The sequence below is a fragment of the Stegodyphus dumicola genome, chromosome X2, assembly GCF_044657685.1.
Source record: "Stegodyphus dumicola isolate Sdum_Otavi_A_Nest chromosome X2, ASM4465768v1".
NCBI lineage: Eukaryota > Metazoa > Arthropoda > Arachnida > Araneae > Eresidae > Stegodyphus > Stegodyphus dumicola.
The window spans coordinates 25,440,599-25,462,795 of NC_140781.1; the positions used below are offsets into that span (position 1 = coordinate 25,440,599).

The 22,197-nt window shown below is 33.2% G+C and overlaps 1 protein-coding gene across 4 annotated transcripts in view; it reads left to right on the top strand.

Moving 5' to 3' along the window:
- Positions 1-9,777: 9,777 nt before the first annotated feature.
- Positions 9,778-22,197, top strand: part of LOC118202877 (uncharacterized) — a 32,760-nt gene continuing 20,340 nt past the window's right edge. Inside the window, exon 1 of one of the 4 annotated variants that reach the window (XM_035375086.2) lies at positions 9,778-9,923. Coding sequence is in view for 1 of the 4 variants with exons in the window: in XM_035375085.2 (XP_035230976.1) it covers positions 9,928-9,980 (53 nt within the window). In the remaining 3 variants the exon portion in view is untranslated. Of the gene's footprint in view, positions 9,981-11,737; positions 11,865-22,197 lie in introns of those variants that run through there. The other 3 variants (XM_035375087.2, XM_035375085.2, XM_035375088.1) reach the window with 3 other exon arrangements.

A 22,197-nucleotide genomic window follows, 5' to 3' on the forward strand; every position in this document is an offset into this window, starting at 1 on the left:
AAAGTGTGTATACCCTTAAACTGACAGAAAATAATCACCCTTATGATGTCTTCTAACAAAGGATAATTACTTTATCTATGAACATGTTCAAATGAGTATCATTGAAGACTTTGTCTATATCTGATAACACGCTTCCGGTAGTGTCTCGCCCCACCAGAGGTCGCGTGGTTAAAGACTGCTGAATATTGGTAGCTCGACCTGTTCAGGTTTGAGCCCACGCGAACGAGATGGCTACATAAATGGTTTTCTTGGTCTTCCCGATGTCTAACGTGAATACGAGCTATTTTTCCTTAAAAAGTCTTCAAGAAGGCATTCATTCTCTTAGGCAGATAGCCGTTCTGGCTTTGCCATATTCAGATAACCTACCACCAAGTAGTCTCCCGTCATTGTATCTCATTTGAGAGTGATAGTTTTTGTTAAATTCGAATCAAAAGGGAATATGGAAATTGTTTCTAACTTTATAGTGTTGTGAGTGTTCTATCGAGAATGGCAGCCTTGAACAGGGTTCGATTTATAAACTGGAAGCTCAGCGCAAATGTATTACGGACCCAAACTCCATTATTTTTTTTTTCAACGTAGCAAATATCCTAAAATTGAAAATATGCATGAAATTTTATTATTTTAAATGCTTGTAGAGACATTAGGTATTTTTTGGAAGCAGGAGAGATGGAAAATGAGCAATACCCTCGCCGGGACTCAAACCACGGACCTCTCGAATACGCGCCGAGCATGCTGACCACTACATCACGAAGGCATGCTAAGAAGGCGGGAGAAATACCTTATATACTCCCCCCCTTTTTAAAAGGCGACTGGGGATTAGGAGACCTAGTCTCCAAATTTTGGTGGTGGAGAATCATCATCCACCACCTTTTTTAGTTCGGGTGCCACTATAGAGACATTAGGTTATTTCGAAACATGAAAGATGAAAAATAAGCAATGCCCTCTCCGTGACTCGAACCATGGACCTCTGGAATACGCGCCGAGCGTGTTGACCACTACACCACGAAGGCATCTAAGAAGGCGGGAGAACTACCTTATAGGCTATAGGAGGATTTGGAGGTCCTCTTGAAAGTGCTGGCCCTGAATACCATTTTCTCTTTTGTCCTTGCGGAAATGTGGCATGAACTTGAGAGATATTCGAAAACTAATTTGATGACAGCTGTTTGAAGTACCTTGTAGGTTCATTTTAATTGAATATTCGAGTACAGAAAACAGTTTTCCTGAAATGCGAAAAATAATAAAGTATTAAATTGATGATTTTTAAAAGCTTAAATAAATACACCTTGGTAAATTTTTGAGCATCTTATTGTTCATCCTATCGAGAATGGAACATTTCTTGATTTTCACCCTTTAAATGGTTAGTTATCGCCAAAGGAAAACCTGGAACTATTTCTTTGAGTGCGGCTCTGTTAAGATTTATACGAAAGTGTTGCATGTCTGAATCTATTGAATGTTATTATCGGATACTGAATCTGCAGATTTTAAAAATTTGGGGCTTCCTCAATTTTATTGTATGCGTTTCCAACACAACCTGCCTTTAAAGGAGCAGAAATTTGGTGTAACCTTTCTTTGTTGGATGCAGAGCTCAGAAACGAATTTCAATCCCCAGAAGAGAACTGAAAAAGTTAGTTCTGCAGAGTTGTGCCTGTCTACTGTATTTTCTAAGTTGATGTCAATAAGAAGAAGCTTAAAAGTACTAATCATTACATCACAACTCAAAACTCGAAGAAAGAATCAACCAATATTGCAACTGTTTAAGTATAACCCTAAACAATTGCCCTTTATCTGTTTCCTGAAATGAAAAACGAATAACAAGTGCCCAGTAACACTGACCTTAGAAATGGTCTCTGCAAGATTTTAAAAAATTTAAGGACGTCGCAAACGTTCTAGTAGAAATATCCCTTTGACATACTATAAGATTTAAAAAGTTAATTATTTCCGAACACAACTATTATAGTCTTTTCTAAATTATGCAATAAATGAGTCAGAATAGAGTTTGTGGCCAGGCTGACTCTGATGTTACATAAACTTTGCAATGCAAAACAATTATTCACAGTTAGAAGAACATTTCTATATTGGAAGGATAGTCCTTTCCCGATTTTTCATTTTGCAACCATTCGTCGTAAACGAATCCTTCCAGCTATAAAAATGTTTTAAACGATGAAAATATTCATATTTTTGTGCTTTTAAATAAAGGAAAGAAAATAATTTTAAATAAAGTACGAAATCTAACTTTTCATAGGTTCATTCTTACATATATTTAGGAAAATTTTATAATTGTTTTAAAGAATAAAACTCAAAATTTTGATTCCCGTACGGCAAAAATTAACTGAGATATTGATTTCAAATTTGCGATATTTGACGTCATTTTTAAGTTGCATTCAGGGACCAGTAAATAAATAAACTAGAATAAATCGAGGTTGAATTTTTTCCCTCAATTTAAAAGCCATTCGATGCCATTTAAGGTCATTCGATGATATTCTTTTGTGATTTACTTTATTTATTATTTTGTTACATTTGGTATGCCGAAAAAATTTCGCACAAGTAATTTATAAATTTTTAAAGTCAATTTAAAAATGCGTCATTAATATTCTTATGAAGTTTTATTATTTTAAAATTATAATCTGATAATCGTAAAAATTCATTAAAATAAAAAATTCCTTTTTAATTTATTCAAATAATATTACGAGTTGGCTACGTACCAATACTGAAGCCTGCCAGTGTTTTATAGAAAACGAATTTTGTAAGATTTTGCGAATAAAATATCCATTTAAAAATATTACATTGATCATTATTTTTACAATAATCCGCATCGAAATGATTGTCACGCAACAGCCTAAAATCAGAAAACTTTTTCTTATTTTTATTTGTGTACAAAGCAAACATTTCGCTCTTTGATTTCTGTACGGCCACTGAATGAGATTCACGATTTTAAAATAAAATATCTCGGTCATTTTTTTTTTTTTTTTTTTTTTTTTCGGACGGGAGTCGAACGGACCGGAAGAAAGTGTAAAAAGTTAGATTTCGTGATTTTTATAAAAGTGATTTCTTTAAATTTAAAAATAAATATGAATCTTTGAGTCGTTTAATTTTTTTTTATAATTAGATGATGTTTGTGCTCAACTGTTGAGAAAATAAAGGCTGGTAATGATTTTTGTGGACATGGTATATAGCTTTCATCTGTCTAACCAGAAACAGTTTTCAGTGAATTTCTCTTAACACGTTATCAGAGTTTTCCAATAAACAGTTTACCATTGCCCAGATCTAACTCAAAATTTAGTAACTATCATTTCCTTAGTAAAAGCCAGAGACATGCCTAGGTATCTTTTCACCTGAAGCAAAGAGGTAAATGTGCGCCCCTTTATGCAATCAAATAAAATGTATTTGTCTACGTCTATATTTAACAAAGGTAAATATATAAAACCATGCCATAAGTCTTACAATATTTTTAATCATAATTTTTTGCATTCGGAAAGCATATAATTATTTATAATTTTTAACAGAAAACGATGAATAGTACCGTTTTGCTAAACAGCAATTGATAAACAGCAAATAACACTGAAATAAGACAACATAATTAAAACCTTAGCTATTAATTCAAAATAAATGAAACCGTGCATATTTTATCTTTGTAAACTTTAGAATTTCTTGTCTTTTAAGGCATCAGAAAAGCTTAATATTAAAACAACTAAATTGGTAAGGAGTTTAAAGTACGCATGCATTCATGACTGTGATGGATATTATTGAATAATACTTATTCGGATTAAAATTTCTAGCTTTTATAAATGTAGATTTTTTTCCATAGCTATCTAAATACATTTCAGTATTAAAATGTTATTAATACGTTTTATCCGAATTAGCTTCTCGTACTGAATAACAATCACAGTAACAGAAAGTTTATTTATGAGTAACTACATAATTAATTCCTCTTCACACTTGTTTAAAATGTATAGAATATAACAGAATGTAATCATAAAATATTAACACACAGAAATTAATATTTTTAGCCTAAATTCCGAGAATAAAGTTCTATTATTCACTGATGTTAATTAGTGTATACTTCGGTGCTTAAATTTATTGCTGGATTTTGGTCAAATTCTGATTTATAAAACTTTCATTTTATTTCACTCACTCAATTAGATGAAAGTTAAAAACCAATATAAGCCTTTTAAATTTCCTTCAAGAGTCTTCTAAATGTTTTGTTCGCCGAAAAACAAGATTTTGTGTCTTGAAACAATTCGTGTACTTTTGTTTTCATTCTTACATTTTTAGATTACATTAAGTTATGCAGTCGTTTTAAGAGTTACAAAAAGTATTTCAAACTGAGATAGTAAATGAGTTCGACAATAGCTTATATTAGTCAAGACAATGCATAATCACGGCCATTACTATACTAATTAAAGTACCGTTTTTTATGCCCGTACGGCAAGCATTAAATATTGCGTTCAGAAGGCATGAAAAAAGTAAATGACAAAAGCACTCAAAGGCTTATTCTCAACCCAAAAGGAGCAAGCTAAACACAATGTGACTGGCGTTTCCGGTTGCCACCTTAGAGAGCGCACCACCGCACCCTTACTCTCAGGTGGCGAGCATTTATAGGCTTCTTCCTGAGCCACGACCGCTTTCCTCTCAATTATTCTTCCACCTCAACGGCCACGCCCTATGCCAATGACCGATGACGCCCTATACCTACCACTTTCTAAGTAGTAACCCGGGGTAACCGCTCTGCAGAAGTTACATCAAAAGAAAGGGGAGGGGTCACTGCCATCTTGGATCACGTAACAATCGGAAGTGACGTAGACAGGTTGGAATGATGTCACGCTTTTCATAGTTTCGTTTTTATTTTACGGCAAAGATCATATTCTTCAAAGTTATCATTTTGATGGCAACGATCTCCTGAACCACATGTTTTGGAATGACATCAACTTTATTTTAGTATTTTCAATTATTTAATAAGTGATTAATTTTAAATATTTTAATATGTCATTATTTTTCAATCTTTTCAATCATTATTTTTAATTGGTTTTATTATTTACAAGGTAACCAAAAAAGTTCTTGCTGTTTCCGATATGACATTGGAAGAGTGAAACCCAATATAAAAATAGTCGCCAAACCTGACGATGAAGTAGTTAGGATGCGAGTTCGGACATTGACCAAGAGTATAAAAGCGCATTGCATCGGTACTTCAAACATAACTCACACAGCGACTGATTGAAAGGGACGAATCAAAGGCGCTCGTTCAGAGTCATTTGGTGTATGATTTTAAAGTAGGCCTGTCCCGCAGCAGAATCTAGTCGCAGAATTTGTCAGACCTTTAGGGATGATGCCGTTAACGAACGAACCGCTAGGCAGTGCTTCCAGAAGTTCAAATCAGGGAATATGTCTCATAGTAATGCACCACGCAGCGGTCGGCCACAAGCGTTGGACGATGAGGTCCTGAGAGCAGCCATAGAGAATGACAGTAGCCAAAACAAGTATCTGGGTGAAACCATCAGACTCCATCTGCATCGTATAGGAAAGGCATACAAGCTGAGCAAGTGGGTACCCCCACTCACAGTCTATGCAAACAAGCAACAGCGTTGCCTGTTTGTCATTGCTTACTCGGCACCACAATGCATCCATATTTGATCGAGTACTGACCAGCGTCAAAAAGTGGGTCCAGTATGACACAGGCGTTCCAGACATTGTGCCTCTCACGGTGAGACCTTCTCTTCATCCACGCAAGATCATGCTCTGTATCTGGTGAACTAGTCGCCAAGTGGTGTACTATGAGCTCCTGCCAGTGGGCCAAACCATCACGGCAGGCCTGTACTCGCAGGAGCTGGAATGTGTGCATTAGACACTGATGCATAAAGAGCCAGCATTGGTCAATCGTAAGGGTGCACTCCTCTTTCATGACAATGCGAGGCCGCATGTGGCTCGGGAGGCCAGGGACACCATCCAGCGACTGAGCTGGGAGACATTACCGCATCCATACTCCCCAAATCTCGCGCCAACAGACTACCACATTTCCCATTCCCTGGACAACCATCTTCGCAGGAAATCCTTCAACAACCAGCCAGACCTCGAAAGGGCCTTCATGGACTTCTCTGTGTCCAAGACTCCAGAGGCACAGTTAGCCACTCGTTAGCAAAAGGCACTGGATGCCGACGGCGATTACTTTGAGGATTAGCGGTGATTATTATTTGTTTTATGACTTTTTCTTTCTGACTGTATAAAACGGCAAGAACGTTTTTTTGGTTACTTTGTAATTTAAAATAGTATTTTTAATGAATAAATTTTATGTAATTGCACTAGATTTAAAAAACTGGGATCGAACCTGCCACTTTTTGCGTGGAAGACACGTATGACGCCCCAAGGCCAAGCTTTTGTATTTTGAATCCTGTTATTCGACCTTGTCCAGCGAAAACCCACTAGGCTAAATTTTCGAGTTTTGTTTCAATAAAGTGATTTTACATTTTTAACTTTACTAATTTTACACAAGTAATATTTATTTTCGTAAGTCGTAATTTTAATATTTTTCCCTTTTCTGTTTTCACAAAGGGAAGTTTTTATTTATTTATTTATTTATTGTTCTGCCTTTTCAAAAGTAAATTTTAATTTTTTTCTATTCACTTTTTTTTTTCGTTTTTCTAAACGCAAATTTTTTATTCTTTAAAATTTTTTCTTGTTGCATTTTTATTTTAGCCTTAACTCCCCCCCTTGTTTTAAATACTTATTAATGTTACATTTCCATTTCCCAAAAAGTAACCTTAAATATATTCTGTGTCTATGAAATTTAAGCAGGAGTTTATATGCATAAAATTTCCGTCTGGAGGCTTTCATAGACAATATTTTCTGCAACTTTAAACCAAGAAGTTCAAGATTCATTCTATATGGTTTAAGTGCAATAAAATTTTCTTACTTTTTATGCTACTAATTCTTAATAGGAGATACTCAGAACTTGTCCTTTTAATGTATTGTACTAATTATTAATGACTATTTTCTTTCAGAAACACTATACAAAATATTGTGGATTCTTTTTTACACATCTTATTTTTATTCCAAACTATGTCAAACAAGTATAAACTTTACTACTTTCTGCTTACAAATTTCCCCTTATAACATTAACTTTTATCCTGCTTCTCAAACATATTCATATTATATTTCCGATTTCTTTATCGAAAACTGAACGCACACTTATAAGGTGTTTCTCCCACCTTCTTAGCATGTCTTCGTGGTGTGGTGATCTGCACGCTGGGGGCGGTTCGATTTCCGGCGAATGCGTTGCTAATTTTTCATTTCTCCTGCTTCCAAAATTACCTTTACAGTGAACCATTTCCTTTACAGTGAAATTTGATTCTTTGCCAAATAGTGAAAGATTTACTATTTTTCGCTTCCTTTCGATTCTGTTATTAGCTTGACTTTAGATCTTTCATCCATACACATTTATTTCCGTTTGGCAAGCATACAAAAATACTTTTAACTTTAACACATATTTCACAAAAATATTTACAATTGCTTTATTTGACTTTACGAAAAACAATTTCAAATCATTTATATTCAACAAAATTGCCTGTAAAACATGCAAAAATTTCCTAAACTCAGTCTCTGAGACTAAAGTAAACACCTTGTTCATATCTTAACTTAAAAATACACTGCTATAAATGATTAAAGCGTCTTGCTCAATGCAAAAATAAAATTGTTCTCTATCGAGCCAAGAACTAAAAGAAAAATTTCCAGCAAACTCCGTATTTAGAATTAAAATAAAACTTAAATAATCTCCGCTTACCTTTTGTTTGTTGAAGTCAGCCATTCTTTTCTGAAAAAACTGTTTTCAAGAGGGAAATTTTCCTGATCTGTTGCACCCGCAGTCACTGCCATGGTCCGCCGCTGCCCTCCATGTCCATCGGCTCTTTTCGTTTTAGAAGCAGCTCTTTTTTTCCCCAAACCACCTTCTTCTGGCGTTGATTAGGGCATGTAGCTGCTGGCTGCTTCTGGGCTCTGGCCTTCGACGTTTGTTGTTCTGTAGAGGAATTACTCACCTGGTTCTTCGGAGAATTCTGCTGTTTCCGAAGAAATTTCTTGAGCTGGGATTGTGGTTCCTCCAACGGCTGATTCCATGGTGAAATCTGCTCTACCAGCCGGTTGATGACCTTCTTTCTTGGCACCTGTAATCCGGATCGCTGGTTCCTTGATTGGCGTTGTTTGTTCTTCACCCGCTCGCTGCGTCTTGTAGGGGGTCTCATTCTGCTTCCGTTTCTTATCGACCTGCTCCTCTTTCTTGCTGGCCCCCGTTTGTTCATACTGTTTCCTTTAGACTCCTCATGCTTGAGTTTTTGACGTCTGTCTCTCCCACATTGGCCTCCTTCCTTTCTTTTCTTTTCTAGAATCACCATTTTTGACGTAGAAGTTCTTTGGCGTTGGTGCTTCCTTTCTACCAAAAGTTGACTCTTGAAAAATATCTCTAAAAGTATATATATCAGAGCAGTCGTAGTATGTTTTCATTTGGTCCACGTTTGATGTCATAATCTCCCCGTTATTTCCTTTTAGGTTATATATCGTGCCACAAATTCTTGGTATAATGAACACTTCTCGAATTTTGTACAGAATTAAGCCACTTTTTCTTGGGGGGGTGTAAGACAACAAATGTTTTATTTTAAGTACTTTGTCCCCGGTTGTAAAGTGACAATCCTTTCTTTTCCGATTGTACTATAGTTTCCGTTCTGCTCTTGCAGTATTTTTTACTCTTTATATTTAATTATGAATAATATACAGTTCAGCATAACCAAATGTTCAGAATACTTAACTGAATTCAAATCCGAATTCTATTTTAAAGTCTTGTGAAATCAATTTGAAACATACTTCTCAAATAACAAAGATATGGAAATTTTTAACAGAAAACGATAAAAATATCAAAATCAAAACTGACATCTGATTCATAAAAAAGAATAACTCATTATGATAGTAAAGAAAATTTACTGGCTGAAGCAAAAAATTCTATAAGCTTCATTAAAATTTTGCCACAGTTTATATCAAGCTGTGTATCTAAGCATTTTACAAAAGGAGAGATACGAAGAACCTATTCTAATTAAATTTAACATATACACAGCAAGTATTATTACTAGTAATATGATTATTTTTCTAAGGGGGAGGGACTAAAAAATATCTTCAAAGTAATCATTCATAAAAAGTAGTAGAAGCCTTACAGCATGAAAGCTGTAAATTAATTTTATAATTTGAGGAATAAAATACAATCATTAGTGAGCAGAATATTATAATGTTGATAATAATGCAATCCATCACATTAAAAACATAAAAATTTTTTCATCCGCTAGTAAGCTTAGACGTCTAGCTATTCCATAAGTGTTTACATTTGGAACTGCTAAAATGGAGAAGCAGCGCCATCTAGTGTACGCGACATTTTAGGACCCGTTTTTTACTAGGCAGTTTCACCTCCCTCATTATGCTCCATACCCTAAACCGCGGAGTGCCCTAAACTTTCGCGAGCTAATGTAGCTCCCTCTAGTGTGCATCATGACAACCAATTATGCAATTTTCTGCTCATTGAGATATTTTTCTGATGTGGAGGTACATGGTTTTGAACCATAGGCACTCCGTAACTTATTATCATTGACATTGGCTTTTACTCATAGATAACAACGGTTAATTATTGGGAGGAAAATCACGACTGCGGTAGCGGAAGTCACGCATTTGAATTTGATTCAACCAAGGAGGTTAGAATATTCTAACCCCCTTGGATTCAACGTTAAAACTTGCACCAAAAATTATTTGGCGATTGGCAACAAATTTGGGCGACTTATGACGCAATGCTTGCGAAAAACGTAATGGAAGAGTAAATGTTTTGAAGTAGAAAAGGGGGGGGGGGTTAGTGACGCAACAGAAGTAATGTGCGTCTAGTTTTTGTCTTAGTACACAAAAAGGTATATGAATATAATTTGTTTGAAGGTGAATATTCATGGTGCTAAGGTTAATTCCGTGTATGTTATTATTGCATAAATGTTGTTTATTTTTAAATATAGCCTTTTTAATTTCATGTTTTTTTGTTTTGGGTTATGCATTATCACTGTAATGCAGCCACTATCCTGGAAAGCTGTGAAATTATAGTTATACAGTGGTTTACATTTTATATGTTTATGAATTTATTCCCGTTTTCATTTAGTGCTTTTCTATCATAAAGTATTTTGAGGTCTCTTTTATATGTATAACGATTAACATCAATTGTTTGGCGGCTTTATGTATATCATAGTAACGCAATAATAATAAATAGAGTATAATTTCTTACTATTCTGCGTATGATACTTGTGTTTATAAATTTGTAACTTTCATTCGTGCGATGTACGGTTCTTTCAGGAAATCTAACAACTGCTAGTCATTTAACTTTCGTGATTTATTATTATTTCTGAAGTCACTTTTATTTAATACTTTCTAATAAGGTCTACTTCCAGTTTCTAGACATATGACAAGTGTAATTGCTTAATAAATTTACAGATATTCGAAGACTGAATGCGCTTTGAAAACTGCTTTGAGTTGTTTTTGGTTAGATAGACTCATACGGTTAAAGCAGACTTGTGTTCATCGAAAACATGCTGTAATTTCCATTAAAAAAATTTAACAAAAAAGGATTTGTGTGTGTAGTTTTTATTACCTTTCCCCAAAGAAAATATTTTTTGGAGTTTCTGAAAGTAATGCTATGTTAAGCCGTTCAGAGACATTTATTGTAATATCAGGGAACTGGACTTTTTTTTTAATTAAGTATGCTTTGACTGATTCAGTAAAGAATTGTGTTTTATTATTTACTCAAACTTTCAATTAAAAAAAAAAGTCTTTTATAGTTCTATACTTTAATAGCTAGTAACTTAAGTGTAAATTGCTAGGTAAGGAAATGTACATTTTTAGAGCTTGTCTTAATAGGTTGGTAGAAAAGATCTTTTCAAGGTTGTATAGAGACCTAATTTTAAAGTAAGAATGAGTCTTTGAAAATGTAGTGTAATGTGTGGTGTCACAGGAGGTAAAGCAAAATTGTTTAAACTTTTACAAAAGATCTAAATTAGCACTTTTTTCACTTAACACGAGAAACCAGAAGAGGAGGTTTCACTTTTTATGAAAAAAGGAGGAAAACAAAAGTTTAATTTGGTGTTTGTTTTGTGCAGTAATTGCAAAAAACTACAGCTTGTTGTAATACAGTATAATGCTACATCATAATTAGTCATGCTTTTATAAGTTTAAAGCTGCTTCTGCAAGCTATTTTGATTTTGCATGAAGAACTTTAAGGTATCTAAAACGTGTCATTGTTAAGAGCCAAGTATACTGACTAAGTCAGAACCCTGCAAATTATTACTTTTAAACTTTAGGCACTGTGCTCTTACAAAGATAAATTATAATAAGATACAATAGAATTCTGATTATCAGCATAGGTAGGAACTGAGGCCTTTTCAGATTATGAATAATGTCTTTCTCAATTTTGTTTACATTTTTTCCCTTTCTTGTTTTCTATTAAATGTGGACCATTTGCACATACATAATTAAGAAAAACACATTCATGTCTGAAGAATTATCAGTGCTTTCTGATTTTCCACAACCGAACAAAAAGTGTCAACTTATTGTTAAATTGGCAAAAAATGGTTTTTTTGGTTAATTTTATGGATCACTGTTGTTCTGTTCATAAATGATAATAAAAATAAGTATTTAATAAGGAAAAAAATGTAAAGAGGAAAAGCAGCTTTTTTCTTTTCAGCCGGTGGATGTTATTCTGCAAAAAGTCTGTTGGATGTAAAATGAATTCACCTGTTAGATGTAAAAAGGAGGAGTGAAAAGGAGTAAAAAGGAGGACCGAAAAGAGGAGTGAATTCATGCAAGAACATGTATGCTACATGGTAACTCGAAAAGGAGCCAAAGACAAAGCAATTTTGCTGAATGTTAAAACCACAGTTGCAGATAGTCAGAAAACATCAGATTATGTGAAGAAGCTTTATTGAATATAAAACTAGTTTTTTTGGGGGGGAAGGAAAATTATATCTGTACAGGGAAAAGATGCATTGAAGAAGTAAAATAAGGAAATATTTGAACAAATAAAAAACTTAAAATTAGATAAAACAAAAACTTGTGTTCGATATAGATTTTAATTGAGACTTGATTGATTTCGAGGGCAAACAGGTACAGGTTTCTTTTCATCAGCAACAAAAAATTCTGAAGAGAAAGGAGCTAATCTTTAGAATATGGTAACAGGTAGTTTGGCGACATTTTGGTAAGGCGATAAAGGTTACTAGCTAGGACTTTTAGCAATAATCTGAAACGTACACAGTTCGAATCACAGATTATTTTGTCTCAGAGAAATGAGACAGGTCATGTGACATTTTCCAGAAAATTCCAATCATGATTTTAGCTAATAAGCACTTAGAAACAATTTCGCTACTAAAGTGCAGAATCGCTCACTTATTTGTTTGGCGCTTTTTACAAGAATAAGAAGAATTGGATTTTTTCAATTTTCTTTGACTTTTTAAGTGAAAATAAGTTGATGTGTACATAGATAAAGTCGAGAGTGTACGCAATGCCATTTTTGTGCAATTCTGGGATGTTTTTTTGAATGAAAATAGGTCGACGTGTACATGGATACTGTGTATGTGCAATTCTTAAATACGCGGCATGCAGTTTGCGATTCTGCACTTTCAATTTCGAACCTAATCTTCACCATGATTAAGCATTTTTGTTCCATAAAAGTTCTAGTGTAAGCGTAATTCGGCTAGCAGATTGTTGGAAAAAATGTTGAGTTAAAAAAAAAAAAAAATGCCTTTACGTCGTGAAAACTAGCAGGTTGCTGTATCAGGGTTGGTCGCCAAGTTACCATAATGTAAAGATTCACCGAAAGGAGGAGCCACAGATATATGTATTCCAAAAACAAAGGGTAGAGCAAATCAAACACAAGTGTATAATCCCATCTGTCCAAGGAAATAGTAAAGAAACATGAAAAATTAAGATGTTAGAATTTTAAAAGTATAGGAAAGGACTGGACTGGAAGTAATGTCATTAATTAATCAAGGTAAATTTTTGTGAATGGGAAATTCTTCAAGAAAATCCGTTTCACCAACTGAAGAAGCTTTATGGATTATTTTTGCAAGATTAAATTTCTAGCTATGATAAGCTACAAATTCCCCTCCCTCTTCTTTTCTGACATAAGATTTCCTTTTTTTTTTTTTTTTTTTTTGGCTTGATGGGAAATTTAATGCAGTTTTAGTTTGGTTAATATATCTCAAACCACACTGACAAGATATGCTGTAATTCCCCAAACATTAAATTCAGAGATGGACCTTTTTAAGAATTGAACAAAGGATTTTATTGATAGGTAAGAAAATGACTTCAAAGTGGAACTTCTGGAGAATACATGCAATTTTATAGCTGATAGTAGGATGAAATGGAATGATGACAAGGTTGTTAATATTATATCTGTCTAACAGCAGAATGTCTTCTTTAATGTTGAGGTGAAAATGTTTTAAAGGCTTTATCAGTGACAATGGGAGAAAATCCTCTGTCATTGGTAACTGGTTTCAAATAATTAAGTTTATTAGAAAACAAAGCTTCTGAGGAACAAACTTTGACAGTATGATATATATAGAAGAGTAAAAAGAAGCCATTTTTTGCCTAGCCAGGTGACATGATTCAGCATGGGAAGGCAAACGGAGAGAAAAAGGTTTACTGTAAGCAGGTAGAGCTGAATCAGATTTATGGTAAAAGTATAGTTTAGGGTACCCATTGGCGATTTTTGGCGGTACATGGATACCGATTTTGTGCAATTCTTTGACTCTTTATTTTGGGGGAAAAAAAAAAAAAAACCAAATTGCACAAAAATAGCATTGTGCACTCCTTTGACTTTATCCGTGAACACGTTGACCTATTTTCACTTCCAAAATACACAAAAATGGCATTGTGCACTCTTTTAACTTTGTCCATGTACACATCGACCTATTTTCACTTAAAAAAAATCCCAGAATTGCACAAACTTGCATTGCGCACTCTTTACTTTGTCCATGTACACTTCGATATATTTTCACTTAAAAAGTCAAAGGAGAACCAAATTCTACAATATAGGCAAACAAAAAATACATAATCTCAGTAAAATGCATTTTAAACCAAACAATAAAATAACATAAAAAAAGAAAAACATGTTATACATTTAAGCACTACCAAAAGCAAATATTCACTTACCATGATTTTCGAGTTCGCTTTGTACACCCAGAGCCACGTAAAAATCAAAATATCAGTCATACTCAAATGACTTTTTTAAAACCAGGTACTCTTTCTGATCGAACGCTTCACACAGTGACCATCTGAACCTTACTTCCTACAAACCCATTCAAACCCATCTAAACTGTTTTTACATTTGACTAGACGCATATCCTTCCTACATACAGGACACTTATAATGGCTACTAAGTAAACCTTCATTTACTTACCAGTCTATTAAAGCTCTTTTCCCCTTTCGCTCCAAATCGTACAGAAACTTCAAATTAATCTTACTACATTCAGCCATTCTACCGTCTAAAGAGAATCCAGAGATGAAAATGTAGTTTCTGAAATAATTTGACATTGAAATAGTACATGTAAATGTCAGCAAATGCACCACTGAAGGTGTTAACCATACCTAATTCTTCATTTCAACAATAATATTTATTTTGGAAAATGAACTGGCTTTCACTCAAATTTTAGTGACAGAAATTAACTACTCAATATCAGTAAGTGTGAAACTGTATTCTCAAAGCTTTGATTTTGAAACATCTTATATTAGAGCTCCTTCAAGTGAAACATTTATAAACAATTATTTAACATCAAAAGAAACCATAATTGAGCTGCTGGGAGAAATATCTTTCGAGGTTTTCATTGACTTTAAAAGAATTTTTTACAGTATAAAGAAAAATATAAGGAAAAATCTAGAAACTAAATATTTGGCCAAAAGATGTGATGCTGTTCCTAAGTTAAAAACAGTAGGTCAAAAAGGAACTCTAATTTTTGAGTAGATTTTTTTAAAACTGAGTTGCAAGTATATAAGAAGATTTAGTAGCTGTTATAGCTTTCATAAGGTTTATAAGTTGAAGATTGTTCAGGAATTTAGCAGTATGGGCGTTCAGGTTTGCGATTCCGTCAATGTATGCGTGTTTGTCCATAACAACAATCTGTCTGTCTTTATCAGTTCTTTTCCTTTCTTTGCCAAATTTTTTGCTTCCAGTGAAGAAGGACATGTACCTGTTAACCCTCGAAATCAATAGTCTCAATTAAAATCTATGCCAGACTCATTTTGCCTAATTTTAAGTTTGACAAGTTTCTTGACATAAATCTTTTTGTAAACATGCATCAAAGAATATTATGCAAAACAAAAATTATGTCTACTACAAAATTGCTTTGAGAGGTATTTTTATTCTGTTAAATGACACAAATATATTGTTTAAGGAAACCTTAGCTGTAAGGATTTTTGTAAATTCACTCTGTATGTTAATTCCGCTATTATCTTCTATGCATGTGCTATTAGATTAATGATACTGCAGAAAGTGCTAGAAATCTCGGGGAAAGTGCAGAATCACCGACTGCTTGGCACGCTTTTAAGAATTGCACAAACTCTGTATTCATATATCCATCGACTTATTTTCACCTAAAAAAAAAATCTCAGAAATGCACAAAATTGGCATTGCGCATTCCCTTGACTTTATCATGTACATATTGACCTATTTTCGCTTAAAATGTCATAGAAAATTGACAAAAATCCAATTCTTCTTACTCTTGTAAAAAGCAGTAAACAACCGCCAAACAAATAAGTAGGCGATTCAGCACTTTACCCCTCTCCATTCTTTAACCTTTTTTTTTCTTTAGTTTTTTTTCCATTTTTAATCCGCTGGTAATTCGACTTAGGTTTTCCATTTCGTGCAAATGAGCTGACTGTATTGACATTGTCGTAGTTTTTCCCATGTGGTGTAATATTGAAATGAGCCAGTTTTACTTAGAAAGTCCTCTGCAAAGACATCTATAAATAATAGCAGAAAAACAAAAAGTTACGGATGCCTTTTTAAATCGCTCAAATGAGCTACGAGTTCTCCACATGAATGACTACAACACTAGTAAAAATTAATAACTAATTATTAAGTTAAATGTAGCTTAAAATTAGCATTGCTAACAAGGAAAATCCAAGTAAGTATAGCACTACATTCTATCAACATTAGAATTCAACAACCAGCATTGGTTCCATAACAGGGAAAAGTGAAACAAGAACGTAAGTTGAAAATCATAGGTGAAGTACAGTACAAAGTCTGGGAACTTCACTTATATGTGCCCTCAAGTCGCCAAATTTCTCATCAAACATTTTTGGCGAAACATTTTTCTAAATTTTTTGTCTACATTTCAAACTTTAAGCCTAAAATGTCTTCAAAAATGTGGTTTTTGCACATGCAAAAAGCAAGTTTTGAACACACAATTTAAGCTAAAAATCTGAAACAAAAACAAAATATTTAGATAGCAAAAACATAAAGTTTCTAACCAAAAATATTTGACAAGAATCCATGTACACAGTGATATATTTTAACTTAAAAAAAATCTACGAATTGCACAATCTAGGCAGCGAAAGAATCTATGAACTACGCACACCTAGCTTTAATAAATTAACATAACAATAAATTTCAACAAATACCATGTACACAGCGTTCTGTTTCAACTTTGAAAAACATCTACGAATTGCACAATCTAGGCACTATGCACTAGTCAACAAAATAAACTAAAATAACTAAAACAAATTTCAAACAATTAAAATAAACAACAATAACGACAGAAATTTATACTAAAAATACAATGAACATAGCATTCTACAAAATAAGAACAAGAATAAAATAAAATGCACTTACCATGAATGAATGCTTTTTCAAATAGCAGAAATATCAATTTCATGCCGACATGTAATCATTATTGTATTTATATGACTGCCAGACACACTATCCAGAAAATTGATACTATGGTTCACAAATAAATGTTCAAAACCTTCTTTTCCTAAACCCTGTAAGATTTCCAGCCATTCGAAAAAATAGTTGTACAAGGCTCAATCCACTCTTTAATGCACTGCATCAGCGTTTCCTTACTTCTGTCGTGTACAGCCACTAAAAGTAATCTCCCAGACCCTCTTGCAACCGCATCTCTCATTGCAACATACACCATTTCAAAACATGCACGACCCGAATGAACGAGCATTTAATCCAATCCACCAAAGGAATATTCAAAGTCAAAAGGGTTGCCATACAATACTCAATCCTGCCAAAAACCCATGCAGAACACATATCGCCACATTTGATGATCTTAGGGCGCTTATAAGAGTAGAGCCAAAGTTTGAAATCTGGACTCGTCGGACTTCGGCGATTCCAGATTTGTGATTTTCTCAGATATTGGATCATCAGTTTAAATCTAATACCATGGCATGTGGAAATTATAAAATTAAAAATAGAAAATCATGATTTCTGAAATAATGAATATTTATGATCTAAAAGGTATCAAAATTTTCAAAAAAAAATCTTAATATTTATTTGTTTACCTTATTAAACATTACTTTCAATGTTAGTTGTTTTAAGTTGCTTCATTTTTTGTGCTAATACTTTCTCTTTAATTCTGTAGACAGACATAATCTCTTCTTGAGTTACATCGTTGAAGTCCTGTGACTTTTGTTTCGAGAATTCCGACTAACTTGTCAATCAAAATTTTCTCGTTTTCAGTAACTTCTTTGTTCTTCTTTCTTCACTATCGGTAGCGGTATTTTCTAAATTTAGAACCATACTACAGATTTTACCATATTCATGATATAAAAACTTCTTTTATATCATCTTCATTTATTACCGCTTCTTGGCATTTCTTTACAAACTCTGTTAATTGGAAAGTTTCACCTTTGTTTTGCAATAACTGAAAACCTTTAAAATTAGCAGCTATCATCATCAAATTTAGCTATCCTTCACTATACATATTTGGCTATGCATCATGAGCTTGGTGACTAACGACAAGTTGTTCTATTAAATTTTATCTTGCACTGAGGCATTTAAGCCTGAATTGTATTAGTTTAGTTATTTATTATACTTATGTCTGTTTCTTGCACATGTTTAAGGCTTATCAGAGTTCTGAATAAATAAATTCCACCATATACTTAAGCCTTATTGAGGGCCGGCGCTAGATATCTTACCTCCTGATGCAGTCTCTGTGGGTCCTAAATTCCGTGACTCGCTGTGGCCATATGATCCCTGGCCAAAGAACGTCTATGGTCACTGGGTCTGGGTTTATGTGAATAACAAATCAGTTATTCTTAATTCAAATGGCCCTAAATGTAATCTTTGGGTCTATGAGTATCATCAACAAAATCTATTTTTAGTCTATGGAAAGAAATTTTTGGTAAATTTTTCCTTGTCAGCATTTTTTAACGCATTTAATTTAAATCTGTAATCATCGCCAAGTGTAATGTCAACATAAAAGGTTACCTACTCCTTTATTATTCGATTACTAACCTAAAAAAATTTGTTTAGGCATCGCTGCATGAGTCATTACTCAAATTCTCATGTTTTGATAAACATGCGGTGATGAAAGGAAAGTATAATAAATAATGATTCAATTCAATAGTGTATCTATGTGGAATGTTTTGGTTTGAGATGTGTGCCAAGCAAACACGCAGCAACTGAGATTACTAATCGTACAAATTTATGCTAAAATGATTGTTTCTTCAATAACAAGGTACTTTATTTACTGTCAAAGAGAAATTAAGAATCAGGAACTCTCCAGATGTTTTATTATGCGCGAAGGGGGGGAATCAAACGCGCATGCGTAAAACTGTGTTCGTGATTTTGAGGTCCGATTTTTAGATCATTCCGCATATTGGATGTCCGGATTTCGGACTTTGTACTGTAGTAGTTAAGTTTAAATACCGATATTACTAATTTGACAATCTGTAGCATATTATCATCTTTCAAAGTGAAATTTAAAAATTGGAACTTTGCAGTTCAAATATAAAGCAAGCAGAATTTTCAAATTTTTGAATGTAAAATTTAAATCATTATCAGCTACACAAGTTGAATACAAGCTCACAAGGCTATTTAATGAGTGATTCCTATGGTTCTTCCTGTTCTGATTTTGGGAGGGTGCTTCAATTAAACAGTATTAGTGTTCTTAGTGGAAGAGTCTGGAATATAGTTCCAACAGATATGTCACTTTTTCTAGAAGCCTTTAAGACGTAGAGATCAGTTTTCGCCGACACTTCTAATGAATAAAGTCTTTGAGAAAGGATGTATCCTTTCACCCCTGGAGGTATTGCTCCAGCGGTGATTCATCACCGCATGTTTATCAAAACATGAGAACTTGAGTAATGACTCATGCAGCGATGCCTAAACAAATTTTTTTAGGTTAGTAATCGAATAATAAAGGAGTAGGTAATTATTCAGTCAAATGTAGCTTAAAATTAGCAGTGCTAACAAAGAAACACAAAGTATAGCATTACATTCTATCAGCATTAGAATTCAACAATCAATGTTGCTATTCCACTACATGAAAAATTAAAACAAAAACGTAAGTTGAAAATCATAGGTGAATTAGTAGTTACGTTTTAATGTTGATATAAATTATTTTAAAATCTGTAACAGCATCTCTTCTTTTAAGCAAAGCCCTCATGTGCTCTGGCATAATCAAATAAATCAAACCACTTTCAGTATTAGAAAAAACTTTCCCATTAGCAATTCCTGTCTCTTTGCTCCTAATGTAAGCATATTAGGTCATTGTGCAGAATAGGAAAGCATCTGTGCATTGCATTTAATTGAAGTTCAGTATCTCTAAAGTTATGGATAAATAAAATCTTCCTGCATGCCACATAATTCAAAATTAATTTACATAATATATTTAAAAAAATTGAGACACTGGATTATGCACCCAAAAGTAAGAATTCAAAGCAAAAATTTTAGAAATTTATAGTTTATGCTCATTAAAAAAGAGCACTGATATGGATGCAGAAACTATTAAGTAAAAAAATAAAGAAGTTTCCTTCTAGGGGCTCATAACCATATTTGGCGATTTTAGATTTGTGCCAAGATCTCGGGTATAATTTCACCAAGCTTGTGAAGCGCAAATGTGAAAATAAACAACAGAGTATATAATAACAATAACAATACTCACATGTTGTTTCCTTAGTCATTTACTACATGTTATTTCTATTTACATGATTTATGTATTTATTATGTCATTATTTGTTTTGTTGTTACTTTAGATTTCCAAGACATGTTTGATATGATTTTTAAGAATCCTTATTATTTTATCACATGTTATTGTTCCAGTCAACTGCAGCACTTTCATATATATTAAGCTGTTTGTTACACCATTTCATGGATGTCAACTCCTCTGCCCAAGAATATGTAAATCTAATAGCAATGACAAATGATATTCTGGAACTGCTGAATTAATTTTCAACATAGAGGACCTTTTTCTTTTTGCAATTTTTAACTTTGCATTTCCTAATGATTTTGTCGTTAACGTAAAGTTTCATGTTGTGGGCATTTTTGCATACTCGTTTGTCAGATAGAAGACTCTTTCTTGGAAAAATTATATAGTATCCACCTCATTACTAGGTAAATTAAAGATTGTTAATGTCATATTCACAAAAATAAAGCAATGAAGATATTTTAATTAAGCAATGCAAATTCAAAAACTTCATCAAAAATTAATAGTATAAGAATGATGCGGTGAGGGCAAAAATGCAATGCATGGTGAGGTATAAGAATTACATGGTGAGGTATAAGAACACACAGCTAGATTTTTGGCAAGATAGATATATCGTTTTATTGCCATGCGGAGTATCTGGGGGCCTCTGTAACAAAGAAGTACCAATTCTGCCAATAAATTTGCATATACTGAATATTCTGCTAGTCCTAATTCCATTTGTTTGCATTCAAAACTGAGTGAATATTACTCCCATTTTCTGATTAATCAGTCATGTATTATGAGAATTTTAGTGAAATTGTTCGTTGTCTCTGTTCTTCACCATCTCCTAAATCCCATGGCTAATTGTATCATTACTTTTGTTATACTTATGGCATCTTATGATCAATCCCTTTTTAGATTTGAAAGTTGAAAAATCATTTACATGTTATTTCTATTTACATGATTTATGTATTTATTATGTCATTATTTGTTTTGTTGTTACTTTAGATTTCCAAGACATGTTTGATATGATTTGAAAGTTCTCTTCTCCTTTTTGAAAGCAGGGGAATACTCAGAGCTTTTCTTTGTATAATATAATGATAAAAATGCAAATAATAGCAACTGTTTCTTTAAGTCATTTTGATTTATGAAAGATTTCACGAGCTTTCCAGCTCCTTTTCTAAAGCTTGCGTATGTTTATATGTCAGTATGAAATATCTCATTCTGTGGTGAATACAGTAATGTCTTAGTATCTCTATTTTTCAACTGTACATGGTTCTGAAGAACCAAAATAAATTTTTAAACTTAGCATTTAATATTGCTCACATTTCCCCAGTACAAAAATCTTCCACACACTGTTACTTGCATGTTTGTTTTATTTTCATAATTTTATTATTTTACATGCATATTTGTTTACTTTTTGTTAGACTTTTGATGTTCTCTTGTCTCATTAATTTGGAGCTCATTCAGAACTTTGCTTCTAGACATAAGTCAAGAAAATGGCTTTCTAAAAGTCAGAGTTTGCATGATTTGGTAGATTTCTGTAATAATTAACGGAACCTTCTACGATAAATGTGTGTCAAGGCAAATTAGGGCCTAAGTTCTGATGGCAGAACTCTAGATATGAGCACAATAATACCTAATACAGTAGTCATCACATTAAACATATGTGGAGTAGGCTTTGAAGTAGTAAATAAAACCGATGTAGAAGAAATAATTTTGTGCCATGATCAACAGAAGTTAACACTCCATGAACTACACTACATGTAAAGGCTACATAAACTTATCGCAGTTACCAACAAAGAAGCATTAGAAGATAAAAGAGAAATGGAAACTGTCAAGTAATATTTCTATATAAAAAGTTTATTTCCAGAGCAGCTAACTGATTGTTTCTAAATTTTATCTTCTCATTGCAAGAAAATTGAAGTTTGAAAAATGGCATTACAAATCTGTTTAAAAAATATAAAGAGTTAACACAGAGATTCTGAAAAAGAGAAAAAAATCTTGATTATAC